This window comes from Pleuronectes platessa, chromosome 1 (assembly GCF_947347685.1).
Source record: "Pleuronectes platessa chromosome 1, fPlePla1.1, whole genome shotgun sequence".
In the NCBI taxonomy this organism is placed as follows: Eukaryota; Metazoa; Chordata; class Actinopteri; order Pleuronectiformes; family Pleuronectidae; genus Pleuronectes; species Pleuronectes platessa.
The window spans coordinates 22893064-22910022 of record NC_070626.1 but is presented as its reverse complement, the minus strand read 5'-3'; the positions used below and the strand labels follow the sequence as shown (position 1 = coordinate 22910022).

General features: G+C 40.5%; 1 protein-coding gene across 1 annotated transcript in view; it reads right to left on the bottom strand.

Moving 5' to 3' along the window:
- gpc6a (glypican 6a) overlaps positions 1-16959 on the bottom strand; it is a 120011-nt gene that overhangs the window by 76715 nt on the left and 26337 nt on the right. The window contains exon 2 of the mRNA XM_053427186.1: positions 11581-11739. Coding sequence (XP_053283161.1) covers positions 11581-11739 — 159 coding nt within the window. The remainder of the gene's footprint in view (positions 1-11580; positions 11740-16959) is intronic.

The following is a 16959-nucleotide window of genomic DNA, read 5'->3' as shown; positions in this document are numbered from 1 at the left end:
AAGATCTGACACAGTTCAGTGTTGAGAGCCACTGGAGAAGTCAATTAGCAAGGCTCAGCAAATCAAAGTGATTTCCTCCCGTGGACGATACTCGCACCTGTTGAATAGCGAGGAGCAAATTGGCTGCACACACCATTACATTGCTGTGACCCTGTGGATAAGCAGCTTTGTGTCAACCTGGCTGCTGGAGAGCCTCTCCCCGTGCAGGCTTCCATGCGGAGCCTTGGCAGACTAATCCATCCTGCAGTGTTTCTTCAGTTCGAATGGTGAGATTCTCGAAGTGACAAACAACAACACAAGTTTGTTCTTTTTTTTGTCTTTGTTATTGAGCCTTTACTAAATGAAGTGTATTTGTTCCCAGTGCTACTGGCAGTACTACAAGCCACCGTCGGACACGACACAGTTGTGGTCATTTATTCACTCTCCCTCTAGATATGTGGATGTTTTATCCTTTAACATTGCAGCTATAGCCAACACACACATTTGTATGTGAGACATGGCTACAATTAAATCAAGGCTGTCAAAGTAAACATGTGGAGCAGCTTTTGAGCGTTTCATGTTCTGAATGGAACAACATTGCACAATCAATAGAGAAATATCAGAAGAAGCGTGTCAACAGCAGCGGGACATGGGATTCGTGTTCTGGTGCTTTGCAAAGTTACTTTTATAACTTAATTAAACAGTTGGTCAAGAATATATTCGCTGTGGAGTTCGATACAATGCTGTGAAGCCAATTAGCCAGAAACCCATTATGTGAAATTTTTTGTTCAATCAGTTCTATTTTGACTAATGTGATGGAATTTATTCATGGTTCAGACCAAATTATTAGTTTGATTAAAAGAAAAAGAAAGAAATACGTTTTAAGGTAATTTCTCAACTGCACCATTTAGCTGCACTAACCTGGAGATGAGCCATGAGTTTAACATGCACCTACACACACTCACACACACACACACACACACACACACACACACACATTTTGTCCCAGTTTAACATATTATTGTAGCCCGGCTGAAAAATGACATGTCCTATAACTACATATTTTTCCAACATTGACGTTGCATACATGTTCTCCTCATCTAGAAACAATATGGATGCATCAAAAAGAGTTTCCAGTAAAATACAGTTTCACCGAACTGGTAATACAAACATTTTCTAAATAATCGAGGTCACTTTATGCTGACTGCTACGTCCTGTAACAACTTTAAAAACTGATGCAATATTTAATTGTCGACAATTTCCCAAATGTACTTTTATCTGTTTTCTTTACACGTCAATTTTAAGACATATCCTACAATATTTTCCCAATTCTATATACAGACATGTGAGGAAGCAATATCCTGTCTGACAATGCCCACTAATGATTTGTAAATCCTTCACCTATAGATACACAAAACACAATGAGCCAATTCAAACATGTTTATTTAGGATGTGTGTGTATTTTAAAAATAACAACACTTTGCAGCTCTGCTTCCATTAAGGTCACGCATACAACAACCATGCTGGAGCACACAAACAAATCACCTTCCTGTTGTGTTCATACAAACATGAATCTGCTGAGCTGATTCCATGACCAATCTCATTATCTGGTTTTAAAACACATCACACTTCATCATAAAAAAAAGTAATAGAATGAAGATACACCTGCAGATTCTCACGTGGCAGGGAAACAAGCAGGAAAAAAAGGGGTTTAATCAGCAATGCAAGAACAATCCCTGCCTCTCCATTTGTCCCTCCTGATGGCAAATCCTTCCTGCCGCAATTTATATGTAAGGCACGGCATGCCAATTACTCAGTGTCACATCTGAAGTGAGCGCTAAACTAAAAATTATGCCAACCTCACGGTCACCACATTCAGTCATTTTAAATGATGCATGGAAATCAAGAGGAGATGGAACAGTGGGGATCTGAGACTGAATCATATCAGCACCTTTGCAGGAGGCGAGGTAGCGTTCCTCATCCGTCTCGATAGGCGGCTCGATCTCAGCTGTGGCCTGAGCAAACCCAATATCCCCGGGACAGGATTTTTCTCTTTGTAAGTGAGTTTTCACAGTCCGTGTTTCAATATCTGACACAAAGTTTAAATGTAATAAATGTATAGAAGAGAAGAATCACACTGCACCAGCACCGTATATATTTCCTCCATGTTGTTTTTTCTTTGCCACAGTGGGCGTGTGGAAAATTGTGCCTCTTATAGCTTCTCCTTGAAGCTCACCGGTGGGACGGAGTTAACAGTGTCCAGACCGCACAGAGCCATCCATCCTGAAGTACAAAAGTGACACCGGGCTGCGGCGGGTGCCAGATGATGGAGGCTGCCACCAGCTCTCAGCTGAAGCCCTGCCGGACAGACCCCATTCTCTCAGTCCGCTGAGAATTACCGTCTTCCTGACATTCACTTAGGATAACACAGGGACACCAAAACAGAGGTTATTTATTTATGAACACTTCCAGGAAGTGTGTGTCCACATGGTTTTAGGTTTCATTAGAAATGGACGTGCGACTGTCACTGAGGTTTCACTGGACTTGAGGGGTAAAATCAATGCAGGGCCTGTCCTCAACAGGGTCCTGTCCTCACCAGGGTCATTCCCCCACCAGGGTCCTGTCTTCACTAGAGTCCTGCCCCGAGTGTAATTTACTGTCATCTCCTGTGTATTAAAGGTCTAGTTAAATTCCTGAGTGTCTTGTCTGTCCTAAATTTGTGTTTCTAGGCCTAATGGGTTCTTTTCCAGCAAGTGTTTCAACATAATGGTGTCTTCCATATTTGTTATGTTTTCCCCCTCAATCACGGTTCTAAGTTTAGAGGCTGCACTTGGCTCTTTAAGTGAAGCCCCTTGAGAAAAGCTGTCCTGTATAAATCAAACTGAATTGACTGTTGTTTTTTCAGGGTTAAAGTTCTAATTTGATGTGGCTCAAATTATGTACACATTTTACCAAGTGATATAACCCTCTAGGGTAAAGTTATATTTTTGATCTGACGTGGCAAAAGTCTCCCCAGCGGCCAATTTAAAACTGATTAGAGAGTAGTTTGTGATTTCTAGTGGTATCAGGGAACAGATTTTTTCTGAGAGGGTCTCCATTTTGTTTGTGTGACACAACAGACATTTCTACAAATCGTGTCATTCTGTTTGTCAGATCTACAGGCGGTGGAAACAAGCGGTGATAAGCAGGGATGCACCGGGAGAGAAGACAGCTCCCTAGTAAAGCTAAAATCCTTTAAGAACCATCAGGCACATTTTATATCAACTAGTATTATATTGCTTTGCTTTATAGCATCCCGTTTGGAAAGGGAAATAAACTTCGTCCACATCAAACATTTCACACTGCAAGACGATCACATATGAATCAAACTCTATTGTAAACTTGCTAAATCACTTTTTTTAAGAGACAGAAAACACATGTTTGCTTGTTGTGTAATGTCACTGTGGATCTGATGCATGCATGATATACAGTTAGTCTCACACATAAGTTTGTTACTTAACATCTACATCAACACTAGTTGGTTCAAAAGACATATCGATTTCTTTTTAGAAACAGAATCAGAAATACATGATCAAAGGAGAAATTTTGTTTTGTTACGGTCATTCCAAGAAAGAATAAAAATCTATACAAATCACATATTATAATTAATAGATTGCAGATGCATTTAGTATTTTGTACTATAATAAAATAATATACAATGCTTTTGGGCAGCCTGCAGTGAAATGTTCTGACCACACCCCAGATGATAAACATATTTTTTACTGTGGACTCGTCATGAAAGTTACTGGAGGCTCCACAGAGGATGAAACATTTTGATTTCAATGATGCTTTGGCTTTAACAGTGGAATAAATATTATCCTCTCATTTCTGTAACTGCAGTTTATTAACTGGACTAATGAATAGGGTGACCAATAAGAGCACCAACTTCACATTAATACCTCAAAAGATAGATCTTATCCTTTCTTATCATATCAAGATAACAATGTTGTTTGGTAAACACCAGGCCAATGGGTCCTCTCAAATAACTTCCTGTAATTTAGCAAGTTTCTCCCAGATAGCAGCCAAACTTTTACCCAGCGTCTAATGTGGAAATAGGGCCAAAACTCATCAGAATCCTGCACTGTGCATCCAGTGTAACCTCCTTATTCAATTTATTCATAGTATAAATTATTAATGTCGACTATTTTATTATGCACAAAGGATAATGGGAATTACAAATCAGTCCACAAACTCAAGTACTCCAGTTGTGCATGGTGTAATTAAACGTGTAAAAGCTATCATTCAAGTTTGTAGAAGCCAAACAGACATAATTTGTTGCGCTGAGGATATTAAGGCCGATCTCTCAACATGACGAGCGAACAAATCATTTACTTTCCCTAAAAGGATCACAAAGCTCGTCACGACAGAACGAGCTTCAATAACTGTAGTTTGTAGCTAAAGGCTGAACTGGCGTGAGTACAGTATAATGAGGGCCGTAGAGACCCTGTTTTGATGTAACCATTTGATGTCAGCTATGAATTGTAGGCAATTTTCTAAATTTGCCTTGGTAAGTTCTTCAGTGAATGTCAAACATTAATAATAAATGTAAAGACTCTGCGTTTGTGAAGTCTGGGAAAGTTAAGAGAAAACCAGAGGTTCTATATATCTATACACAAGAAGGGAACCGGCTTTGGATGCACCGACTTTTGATTAAATATATTTGAAGACAGAATATGTTGTCTTGACGCTATAGGCTTGGGTTTGATGGACCTCAACATATTTCTGTTAACATCTTGTATTAAATATATGTAGATCATTAAGCCTTCAAACCCCAACACACTGAGGAACTGAGGAAATAACAGTATAGTCTCCTCTTGTGAAGCAGAGAGGAAGGTTGGAGACACAGAGAGACGACTTTCAGAGGAAAAAGAACAATCATCATTTTGTAGTTTCACTCAATCTGTTGAAACCAGCAGCTATTGTTCAAATATTTGGTTTAAAGGCTATGAAAGTTTATCATATTTATTTTCCAGGCAACTGATTATTAGGGCTGTTTAAACAACATCTGCTGCAGTTATGAGCCCAAAGGTCGACCGAGACAGCGAATTATCATGATCCATAGTCACGTTTAGTTGTAAAGCGATCTCTAGCAGCCGTAGTCATTACGATGGGAGAAAAGGAGGATGTCGGGTTAGGTCGTGCTTGAATTGGATGTTAACAAAACATGGAACCACAGGATGTTGCTGTTCATTTCCCTTTTTAATCAGTCGTCATTTTATTATTCTAACCACCTGAGGGCACAGGGACAAACAACCTCTATGGCAGCTCATGGTTGAACTTGTTGCCGTTTACGATTAAATGTATATTTACAATATGCACCTTTGGCCGCAAAAGTTCTTTCAATCAAAACAACAACAAAATACGTATCGATAACATAGTGAAGCAGCACGGGCGTACAATGAGTAATGGTGATTCAGGGGTGAAGTGGATGAGACACAGATCAAAGGCGACCAAATGTCCCATTACCTTAAATAAAGTGTCTTTGATTTTGAACACTGTTGTTTGTTAATATTAAAGTCAAGAAAATATGTGGTAATTTCTAAACATTTTGATGAGGAATTGCTACATATTAGATCTTTAACTTGAAACAATTGCAAGTACAGGGGATTTTATAATGGCTTCATTTGATGAATGGAGACTTTTCATCTGTTACAGATGCCCCAATTAAAACTATAAGCCTCATCTCTGGAAACTTTACTCCATTGTTTGTCTATGATTTCGTAGCAATGTACATTCATCTTTATTTAAAAGGCCCTAAGCACAAAGTAAACATGGTTATTTTGCATCACCCAATGGAATCTATGCAACAGCTCTCGCAAAGCTGAAGCCGCAACACTTGGTTGATTGGATACGAAAGATCAAAAGCATTCGATGTTCCACAGACTACATAGAAGATAAAAAAGAAAGAGACACAATTAATCCACTTCTTTGCCTTATGAGGTGAAAATGGGTTGAAATTGAAGGAAAATTACCGTCCATTAGTCCATCAGACATTATGTTTTATGTAATAAGTCGGTGAGTTCACAGACTCTCATCTCTTCCCCTGCTGTTTCTAATGGGACGGACAGTGAAGTGCAATGTTGACTGTGACTCATTACTCCCTGCTTTTGCATTTTGTTACTCTCTGTTGTTTAGAAGAGGGCAGAGTATCATGCACACGACCATATTTCAGGTCCCATTTCAGGCATCCAAAAACGTGCTTGTTTTCCAAATTCTTCCCCTCGTGATCTGTGGTGCACAAACAACTTTAATGCACCAAACAATATTAAAAACTAATACAATATAATTCTGCTTATCTCTGCCTGACAGATGAAAAGGGTCTTCTTTTATTTGGTTTGTTTTTGCCAGTTATAGAAAAGGTCCTCTTTCTACGATGCTTCACCTTCAGAAGAAAACAAGTGACAGATGGAGAATGAATCTGTGAGACTCTCGAATTCAAGCAGTGTTTTTTTTTTGGTCCCCAGTTTACACTGAGTCCACCAGGGGTTTGTGAATTTGCAGAGACCACAGATTAGAGACAATGGGGTGTTGTGTAGGAGTCGGTCTTGGTTTAAGTCGGGTGTGAATAAGGGATTGTTGAAGTGAATGAGGGGAGCTGCAGCTCTCGGCGTCGAGCGGAGAAGCTCGATGGGGCAGGATCAAAGAAGTCAGTCAACCACGGCTGCTGCTCAATCCAGACTTTAGTCAACCAACCATACACACTAATCTCTCGCTGGGGTCTCAAGGGAGGACGAGGAGAGCAACGACCGAAAAGAGCGTCTTCCTTGCAACAATAACAAATGACAAACAGAGAAAGGGGGGAAAATGGAGAAATAAATGAGTTGGACTCTTCTTGAATTGACCGAACAAACATATTTATAAAATCTTAATATACCGATGAATAAAACGGGTGTACAAAATGATGTTTCAATCAATGTCCTGGTGCAGCCGTAAAATATTTTAGTATTTTACTCAATGTCTGTTGAAATATTCAGTTCTCGAGCTAAGCATAGAAAGAATAGAAAATAATCCATTTATAGAGTCAAATGTCAGGAAGTGGAGGAACTTTTCTTTCTTGCTGAAAGTTTTATTTCAGAGGGTTAAGATTAGAGGTGAAATGTTTCTCTCTATCCATGATGCTGACAGACAATAAATATGTAATAAATGTGTAATAATAAAAAAATTTGAATCGTTACATTCCTTGGCAAATTTTCGATCATTAAATCATTTGTGGAGGAAAGTGAGCTGAAATTGTATTTACTGATGTCTATTGAATTGTTGATTCAATTATGATTAAGTTGATAAGGACAAGCAGGTAAAGAAGTAGGTGAGGCAGTGACCTCCTTATCATTTAAAACGGAATTATTCAATGTTGGTGCCATGAATTCCAGATTCAATGTCAGTGTCACGCAAAACGTGTGCGAATCTTCAACATGGCTGAAATCAAATTCTTCACCGTCCTCTTTTAAACAGCCCAACTTTCCTCTAGAGGAACAAACTGCTCCAGTAAATAGTTGAATTCAGTGTCTGATAAGTGATCGGCCTCACAAGCCACTTATCTTGTGGTGCTCTTGAGTGTTGGTGCGTTGTGCTTCAGCTTCTTGACCATTCGTTTTCCAGCTGCAGCTCTTTACTAACTCGCCCTCAATTTCAAAAGCTTTGTTGTTCCACGTTTTATTTTGACAGGACAGTTCAAATATAATTTGTTCTCTTAACTCAGCATTGACAAATGACAAATCAATCAAGAGACTTTTTTCCCGCATCTTTAAACCATTATCCAGTTTAAATCAACATTTCTAACCAAGCAAAGAATCAGATAGAGAGGTCAATTCCCAATAAGATGGGTTTTCATTCTTCCTGCCACAGTACGTTTGCCCAGTGTGTACCCCCCCCCCCCCCCCCGTGACCTTTACATGATAAGCTGCACAGTTGATGGATTGATAATTGAAAAATAATTGGATTCCTAGGGGTAACTCATTGAAGGTTCGACACATGGACACCAGTGATGGGATTGACTGATTCATCTTTTTTAGCAAATCAGGTCTAAAATGTCAATTCCACGGTGATATGTTAAATATGTGACACAAAAGAATCGAAGAGATTAAAAAGTAGGGTATCAAGACGGTCTCAGTGGCCCCAAACCAGAATGAACGGAGGTTCTATTCTCAAATCCCTTGACTGAGCATGAGGCCCCAATTTATCACAGTTCATCCACTGCAATTAATCTTTAACAGGTGGGATGCAACCTCCATCATCTCCTCTCTCTACTGGAGGAAACCAATGCTTTCAAGGACTAATAGAAAAACTGTTGGGAGTGTGTGTGTGTGTGTGTGTGTGTGTGTGTGTGTGTGTTACCATACTGAGCCAAAGAAATGCAGGAGTGCAAAGCTGGTTGTGAGTTTTCTTTTCTCCACCTTTCTGCATGAACAGGGCTGGAATATGACAAGGCTCCGAGTCTCTCTGGGAGAACGGGGGGGGGGGGATGCTGAGGGACGGAGGCGAAAGGATTCCGCAGACACACGATTGGACATTCAGAATTGTCCAAACCTTAATTCCAGTGTGCAACAGTCATTTATGGCTTCAGGATTGCTCAATAATGCATCAAAACCCACAGGCCTCAGAGGGAAGCACTCAGTAATCAAAAAGTAAGTTAAGGTTTTCATAATAGGGCCCTATAAATAACTGGAGACAGAAATGAGGGCATGTAAAATTGATGAGGGATGATTCAAACCTCAGGAGGTGGAGGGAACCTGATGTCGGAGAGGGAATGAGATGCTGAGTGGCCTGGCGTTATGGGAATGTGTGGAAGATGGCGTGTGCATGATTTGTGTCACAGTTATAACTATATAACTGGACAGATATATGGGCAGTGCTCCACAGGCTTTGTCTGTGAAATAGTACTACTGATGTGGGAATACACTCCAGCATTAAAAGTAGTTTGAATTACATTTCAAACAATTGGAATAGGAATGAGAAGTCAGTCAATTGAACGTTATACAGAGGTCGAAGTAGTAAGTACACACTTATTGATTTATTTTTAAATTATCTTTAAATTATTTTTCACAATGTCAAAAGAAATGCCCAATATTTGCAATTTTAAAGAAGGATTCCCCCCCCCCCCGCCGGTTCCAAAGCCACACCGACATGTAATAGGTTCTCTCTTCACTGATACCACATCCATCTTCCAAGTTTCAAGGAAATCTTTTAAGTAGATTATGTGTAATGGTGCTAACTAATAGACAAACAAACAAACATGCCTGTGAAAACATAACCTCCTTGACAGAGGTAAAAATGGCTGAACCCTTTAATGTTGTAATTAAAGATTCTTTCTACTTCTGTGTGTCACATCTGTTTCCTGAGAAAACACTTCACATCTTTATTAGATGGAATTAATACCAGGACCTAAGGTTCAGAAATTCCATGCGTGAATTAAACAGCTTGAACAGATATCGCTCAGTTAAAAGGGAAAAATAGGTCAAACAACAGTGAAGAGATACTTTTACTATACTCATACATAAGGTCTGTTTCAGTAACATTTAGATATTGATTCTTATGGTGACTTAAATGTTGATATAAAATATATAATATATATTTAGAAGCTCAATCAATGATTTGACACAAGCGCAAGTTTACGGTGTGAAATGAGGCACCTGGAACTGACATCAAGTGCTAGAGGGATGATGCATCACACACGTTGGGGTTGTGGGAACTAAAGAAAACCTGAGGGTTGTGCAGCATAGTTACAGAATTAAGCTTTTCCACCTCACTAACTCTGCTGCAGTACAAACGCAGACGGCAGAAATCAAACCGACAACAAACCGACGACAGATTGGACTCGTTAACCTGAAGGAGAAATCATACAGAACAGATTTTTTGACGTTCAAGTTAAAGAGAGAATCAGTGCACTTTGCCTTCCTCAGTGTGTAACAACAGAAAAAGTGAAAAGGATTTGATTGTGTTTATTTCAGCCCCCCCCCCCCTCCCCCCCCCCCACACACACACAGATCTTAACGACCGGATTTCTACTGATCTTGCATCTGTAACAGTGCGATCAGAGAATGCACACGTTGACCTACATGTGACTAACAATGTGTCTGTCTCTTTTTGGGGAAGTTCAGCGTTTGAGTCTCTGTTGAAGTCGGTCACAGACATACAGACAGAAAATGAGAGTTATCTGGATTTTATTAGTTGGATGCCTTGCAAAGATAATTCATATTTAACTTATTTCCAACATTTTATTGATTTATAGATTTTATAGATGGATTATCTTTCCATGCGAGGCCACTCAACATTTGTCCCACTTTCTATTAACGAAGCAAACTAGTCGCACTAGCAAATAAAAAAATCTGTCAGTCGGTTTGTCCTTCGATTTCAACAATGTCTCTATTTGATCCACTTCAAACTTGTACTTCTGAGGACCTTGGGAATCGCAGTGTCAAAAGTTATGCTTTTAGAATTCAAGTAATATCTATGTTTTAACAAGAGGCAAATTTCACATATCCACATATATCCACGAACTCACACATATTCATATACACACAAACACAGTTTTGGTCCAGACACTTCAGCAGACATTTTTCAGGTTTGTATGTAAAAAAATAATATCAAGATTCATCAGTGTCTGTTTCACACTGAAGGAGCTGAAGTCCTTCTCCCGCCTGCTCGCAGATATCTCTCGTGCAGAAGCAGCCACGTCTGAGTGAAAAGGTCTCAGCTGCAATTCTCTCATCATTGTTTGCTTTCTAAAGCAGCACCTACCACAAATTTGGTATTTACTGTCAAAGATTGATAAACACCAGACACTTGTTATTTACTAAAGTTGAAACTCGTTCTCGTTAACATATAAAACATCCTGACACTGACAGTGTAACAGGCTGAAGCCGCTGTAGCACCTTGATATCATACTGTGCAACGTGTTAGATTTCCTCACTGCGGTGCCGTGCACTGACTGTGGTTCCACAGACTGTCAGGTCGGCATTCCAGCAAACAGAAGGCCAAGAACATTTTTCAGCACAGAGCTACAGCAGTGCAGTTTTGTTCTGTCAGTATCTGAGTCAATTCACAGAAGCCGCTTTAGGTCGAGACAAACAAAGCGCCAACACACCAAGCGATGCACTGTCCATAAGTCAACCAGAAAAATAATAGATAGTGAGACCAAACTGTGGGTAAAGAAAACAAGGGAATGTATTTAAAGGGAAGGAGACATCCATCTGTCCATTATCTATGCTGCTTATCCTTTGAGGGTCTCTGGGGGAGCTGGAGCCAGGGGACATTGGGGGAGAGGCGGGGGACACCCTGGTCCGGTCGCCAATGAATCCAAATAGAGACAAATAAACCAATAACACACATTCACACAAATTTGAGTCTCCAATAAAGCTAATCCCAAATCGTTGGACTGTGGGAGGAAGCTTGAGAACTCTGAGATACCCCACCAAGACACAGACAAACCATCTAGCCACATATAAATAATGACAGTCATAGTAATCCTTAATCACGGCATCGGTACCCTGCTGCTTCTCTCAAGTACATTCACTCTGACCCACTCTGATGGCCATCAACAACAGACACTCGACTGTAGCTTACCGTCAAACTTTTTATGCCTGGAGACAAACGTCGTCCTTATTTGGTGGCTGCTCACGTCCACCAAGTTCTCGAACTCCTGTTTGCTCTGCTGGTTGAGTTTGTCCTCCATCTCGGACGTGCAGCAGGTGTATCCCTGAGGACAGACACGCAGGTGCTCACCTGAGGGAAACAGAGACGGAGAGTTTAACACACATCACTGCCACAGGATTCAGGTTTTATTTCTTTTTCCTTTTTTTTCAAAAGGCTTGGCCCAGTCTTTGATCAAAACCTCCCTCCCTGTGATTGTGGGGACTCTTCATCACAGAAGTTGTCAAAGAGGGACGGGCCGTACCGAATGCAGGAGGGTAATATCTGTCAGAAGTCTGCTATCGTGTGAGACAGAGAGACGCTTTGATACGGCAGCACAAACACCTGATGCTGAATTTTTTTTATACCACACTCCAAAGCACTGCAACAAAAGCAACTAGGCGACTGTACATTATCACATTGATAAAATGAAAGGCAGTTTATAGTCCATAGTGTGTCACGTGCCATTATATTTAATGGGATGTGAGTTTGAGAACCTCTGTGAAGTTAAGATGTTTAAACTCCACCAGCTTGGTGTTGAAGCTTCTATTCAAAGATTAAAGTGTAAAGAAATGTGAGAGATGTTTCAGGTGAATACATGTTTGTGTTTTGAGCGTTATCCATCCAAGGTGAGTGGAGTGTTTCAAAAACCCTTCATGAGAGTCTTCTATAGAACACTTCACTTTATACACTTTATTGAATCCTTCAATCAAACTCTTTTATAATGTCGATCTAAAGGATAGGTGCGGTAGATTCTTTTTATTTCCTTTTTATATTGTCATCTGTTGCTTTCACATTTTACCTTATTGAAGCACTTTGAATCAACTTGCTGTTTGAATGTGGTATGAAATAATAAACCTGCCTTGCCTTATAAGTTCAGTGGTTGAGGACAATAACATCTGCAAGACTATAATAACAAGCTGTGTTATACATGGATCTGGGAAAGGTAGGACAATAATTCGTAGGAGTTAGCAAAATTTTAGGAGTTAGCTATACAGCACCATACCACTTATTTGAAATGATCATAATTTATATGAAATTATAGTTGTTTTGCTGAGGGGAAGTGGTCGCTCTCACATCTGTGGTTTAGTCTCTGTGTGTGTAGATAGTGTAAACCAGGTGTGAGTTATCTAAAGGAATGAGGGGAAAAAAGTTCACATTAAATAAAATAAAATTGAAAACGCACAAAGCAAGGCACTATCTGACAGAAACCAGGCTTCACCCATCATGCATTTAATACAGCCTCTATCTCGGAGCACGATGGCGGCATCGGCCGGCAGGTGTACCGCAGCTGAGAGACATGAGATTAGAGGGAGCCCTGATTTGAGCCTGATTCCTGCAGCAAACCGTGAGAGTGGCTGGAGACCTTTGGTTGAGAGAACTCCGGCCAAACACCAGAACAGCTTCAGGACGAGAGAGTGGAAAAATCCACGAGTGACCAAGTCTACGCAAAGAACAGAGAAACTGATTTGAGCGATGAGTTGCGGGCCTGAGTGATGAAACAATTTCAATAATTCAACAGCATCAATAGCAATATAACTAAAGTTCAATATATATACTGGGAGGATGCTTCTCCAGGGATAACAGCTGAACCAGCTCAGATTTGTTTTATGTTTTGTTGTTCGTCTTTAAACTTAACAGAAATTGAAATGTGACAAATTACAGAATAAATAAAATCCATTCTGTTTTTTGAAGGACCTTGAAGTTTTTTTTCAAATTTTCTTGATGGCTAATACAATTATTATACAAATAATACATGCACGAATATATCAAATGTCAGATTATAAATCATAACAAAGCAATATTCGAACCCGGCAATCATTCTGCTTTATTGTTGGGTTTTGTTGATGACATAAAATGAAATATTGTTTAATCCAACAATGGAACATTTAAAGCTCATCAAGTAGCTGCTGTGTCACAAAATATACATCAGAAATTGCACAGTCTTAAGACTATTAACACCTCTCAGAGATTCAAGAGAAAAATAAAGTAAATAAGTTTACAAAAAGAATCAAAGGCAGAAAATCTATGGCCAACATGCACCCCTTGACAAACTAATAAGACATGTTTTTCTTCCTGTGATGATTTGAAATTACTTTCCATTACAGAGCGCCTTCATTGTTATCCCTGATGAAAAGCACTTCATTGTAAAACTGTGTAGGAGCTCGACAGCAGGGGGCTTACGAGGGGGACTTGAGGACTTTATCATGGATTTCCAGTGAGTGGAAAAATGAAATCCATAAACAAACACAAACAAACAAACAATGTAAAAACATTGGAAGTGCACTGCACACAAGTGTTTGTCTTCCTGCGCGGCAACACCTGAGGAGCCGACGGCGTTGTGGCCCCGAAAACGAAGCAGTTATAAAAAAATATTCAAGAAATAACTACAAGTCTGCAACACATTACAGATACAAATATAGCCACGTCTTTGCTTCTTTATGTATCCTCTCCCGGTCTCTATCTGAGGACATCAACACCATTATCAGACATGTTAAAGTCTGGCCAGCAGTTGCATGAGAGAGTTGACTTTCTTTCATTTATTTTTCTTGACTCTACCTATTAACATTTAAGAAAGGGGAAGATAAAACGACTGCCGCTGCACCAATGGATGAAACAGAACACAACGGACTCAGGCTGTGGGCTTTTTTCACTTTTGCGTTTGATGGCTCCAGCTGAGAAAGTGCAGGACCTGGCGTTGTGCATGCATATACAGTAAAGCTATAGATGAAGGAGTGGCGCATGGGTAATGAAACAAAGAGGATGCAGTATGTACGTGCTGGCACTCTCAAATGTGCTTAATCCTTAATCAGTCCTCGGAGAGGCACCGAGCTACAGTAATGAGGTGCACCATCAACAGTTCAACATAAGCCCATTGTCTCCAGAGGAAGGCACAAGCCTCCTGGCCACAGAGACCCGACTCTCTCCAACAACAAAATACGCTGAAATTCAGCATCTGCTTTCTGTTCAGTGATTCTTTGAGGCTCCTTTGTTTCTCCATTTAACAACAAGGTTCTATTCTCCGAGCAACGCAGCGGCATTCCTCAACTGTCACACATTACTTCTGGTGCGTGCAGAAATGCAACACTGTGTGAAAACCAAACACGGTCCAGCAGAGAGAATAATATTGTGCAGGGTGTGAGGGTGAGGGCAGCATGCTGATACGGTTTCATTAGCTTATTTTCTTCATAATTAAATTTCAGGTTTCTTTTTACAGGAGTCTCTCCTTTTCATTTGTTTATTACGGCAAATGTTCCAGTCGCTGTTTTTGTAGTATCGGTTTTGCTTACGTGTGAGCTACCATCCACTGAAACACGGCATCATTATCCATCACAGGAGGATGTTTACATTGATTATTAAGGGTGACTTGAGGTTAGTTTCCAGAGGCGTGCGTGAAAAAACCTCATTTCCCCAGGATTTCATATTGCGGTGTTTGAAACTGTTGCAAAATAGATAAATGGTTTATTGACATTATGATGGATAACTTAAGAAAAATGACTTTCTCGCTGCGTTGAAGAGTCCTGCAACTCCGGAGTACGTCAGATTGAGTTTGAAGTTCCTGTTGATGCAATAAATTGCCTGAACTTGCCGGTGAAATACTTCTGCTGGTCACCAAAGGTTGGCATAAACAAAATCAATAAACAAAAGAACTGTCCTTAAGTGTGAGTGACAGCTGAAAGGACAAGCCTGGTGCTTTAAGCTTCCGCAGACCGTGCACCGCTCTATTTATCCGTCAGCCTTGTTTTCGTATAGAAAAAATAATTTGACATTTCCAGCTACTTTCACCATTTTGAAGACACTGACACTGCTGTTACATACACCGACATAAAAAAGGACTTTGCGAGCAGCAGGCGACTGTGTGAGCTGCATGTTTATGATGTTGTGACATTGAGTTTCTTCCTCCTTCTTTCCTTTTCACACATCTCTCTTTCCACACTGCTTTCCATGATTCAGGTGCCGAGCTGTGCGGCAGAATATTAATGACAGTAAAGGACGAAAAATATAAGAAAATATTTCTCCACAAAACTTTTGCTGCACGTTTCCCAGCTGAGATTCAAGAGAACAAAGCAGATGTAAATGCATCCTCATAGTGAACTTGGGGACTAATCGTCACCAAATCTGGATGGGACTCGAGCTCACCGGACCATATCTGTTCTGTTCCACTCGGTTGCTTTGCACCCAAGATGGAATTTGAAACCAAGCTGTCAGTACACTGCACGCTTGCGAGATCACAGTTGTGCTCAGACTCTCTCAAGCTGATTTCAACGTGTAAGACTCAATAGCAGCGGAGCCAACACGGATGGAGACATAGGGGTGTTCGCAGTAGAACGCAAGAGACAACAGGACTCAGTTCACACCTTTCTCTGAGCAGTTTGATACGTGATGCTGTACAGATCCATTTAATCGCTGCTTTTATAGTTAATTTAGGAATCAGCCAACTCCAAATGAGCAAATCTGTGTTAATTAAAAAAGCCGTGTTGTTACTGTGTGCTCCCATGACCAGGGGCTTTGTGAGGAGTTGTTAGCAGGTGAATCGCTGCTGAAGAAGGAAAAATGAATAATAAAAAAAGAGAGCACTGCTTTTGTCTCCAGCGTTATCGATGGCTGCAGGTGAAGAGAGGCAACAGGGGGAAGTTGGGACCGGTCCCAGAACACGTCCATGGCATCTGTTAAAACGGCTTGCCAAATCAGCACCGCAACCTAATCTTTCACTGCTGATGAAACTTTTGCACATTTATTAAAACCCCAAAAAGTGGAGCTACACTTTTGAGTTATTCTTGTTGTGGTAATCTGTTCCGTCTGTCAGCCCTGTGTATCTGACAAAACAACAGAGGGAGAGGGTGAGGACGGTGTGAAGTGTGATCCTGCAGAGCGAGGAGCAGAGAGACGCGTTCTGAATGTAAGCCTGGGGTGACAGAGGAGCTGATGCACTAAAGAGGATAAACGTGAAGAGTTGCATGCCACGATCCCTTGCTGTACTATACTCCATTTTGTTTGTACCTGTACTTTAAGAAAAACAGTGGGTGACTAACGCCCCCCTTTCCTCATTTGCAAGCTGCAGCGTACATGCTGTATAAACTCCTGTGAGAGTCCACAGCTCACAATTCAGACGAAAAAATGTGAAATATGGCTTTTCTTTTACAGTCGGCAGTCAGGGCAGGTCCAAAGAAACCACAAAGCTTGTCCATTCCGTGGTCTTTGTGCACACGCAAAAGGGTCATTCTCACACGCAAAAAAATTCCATATGGGACAGGGACACAGACTAAAGAGTTAAAAATGTGTTCTTGTGTGAGAGCGGCTAAAATGGAGGTG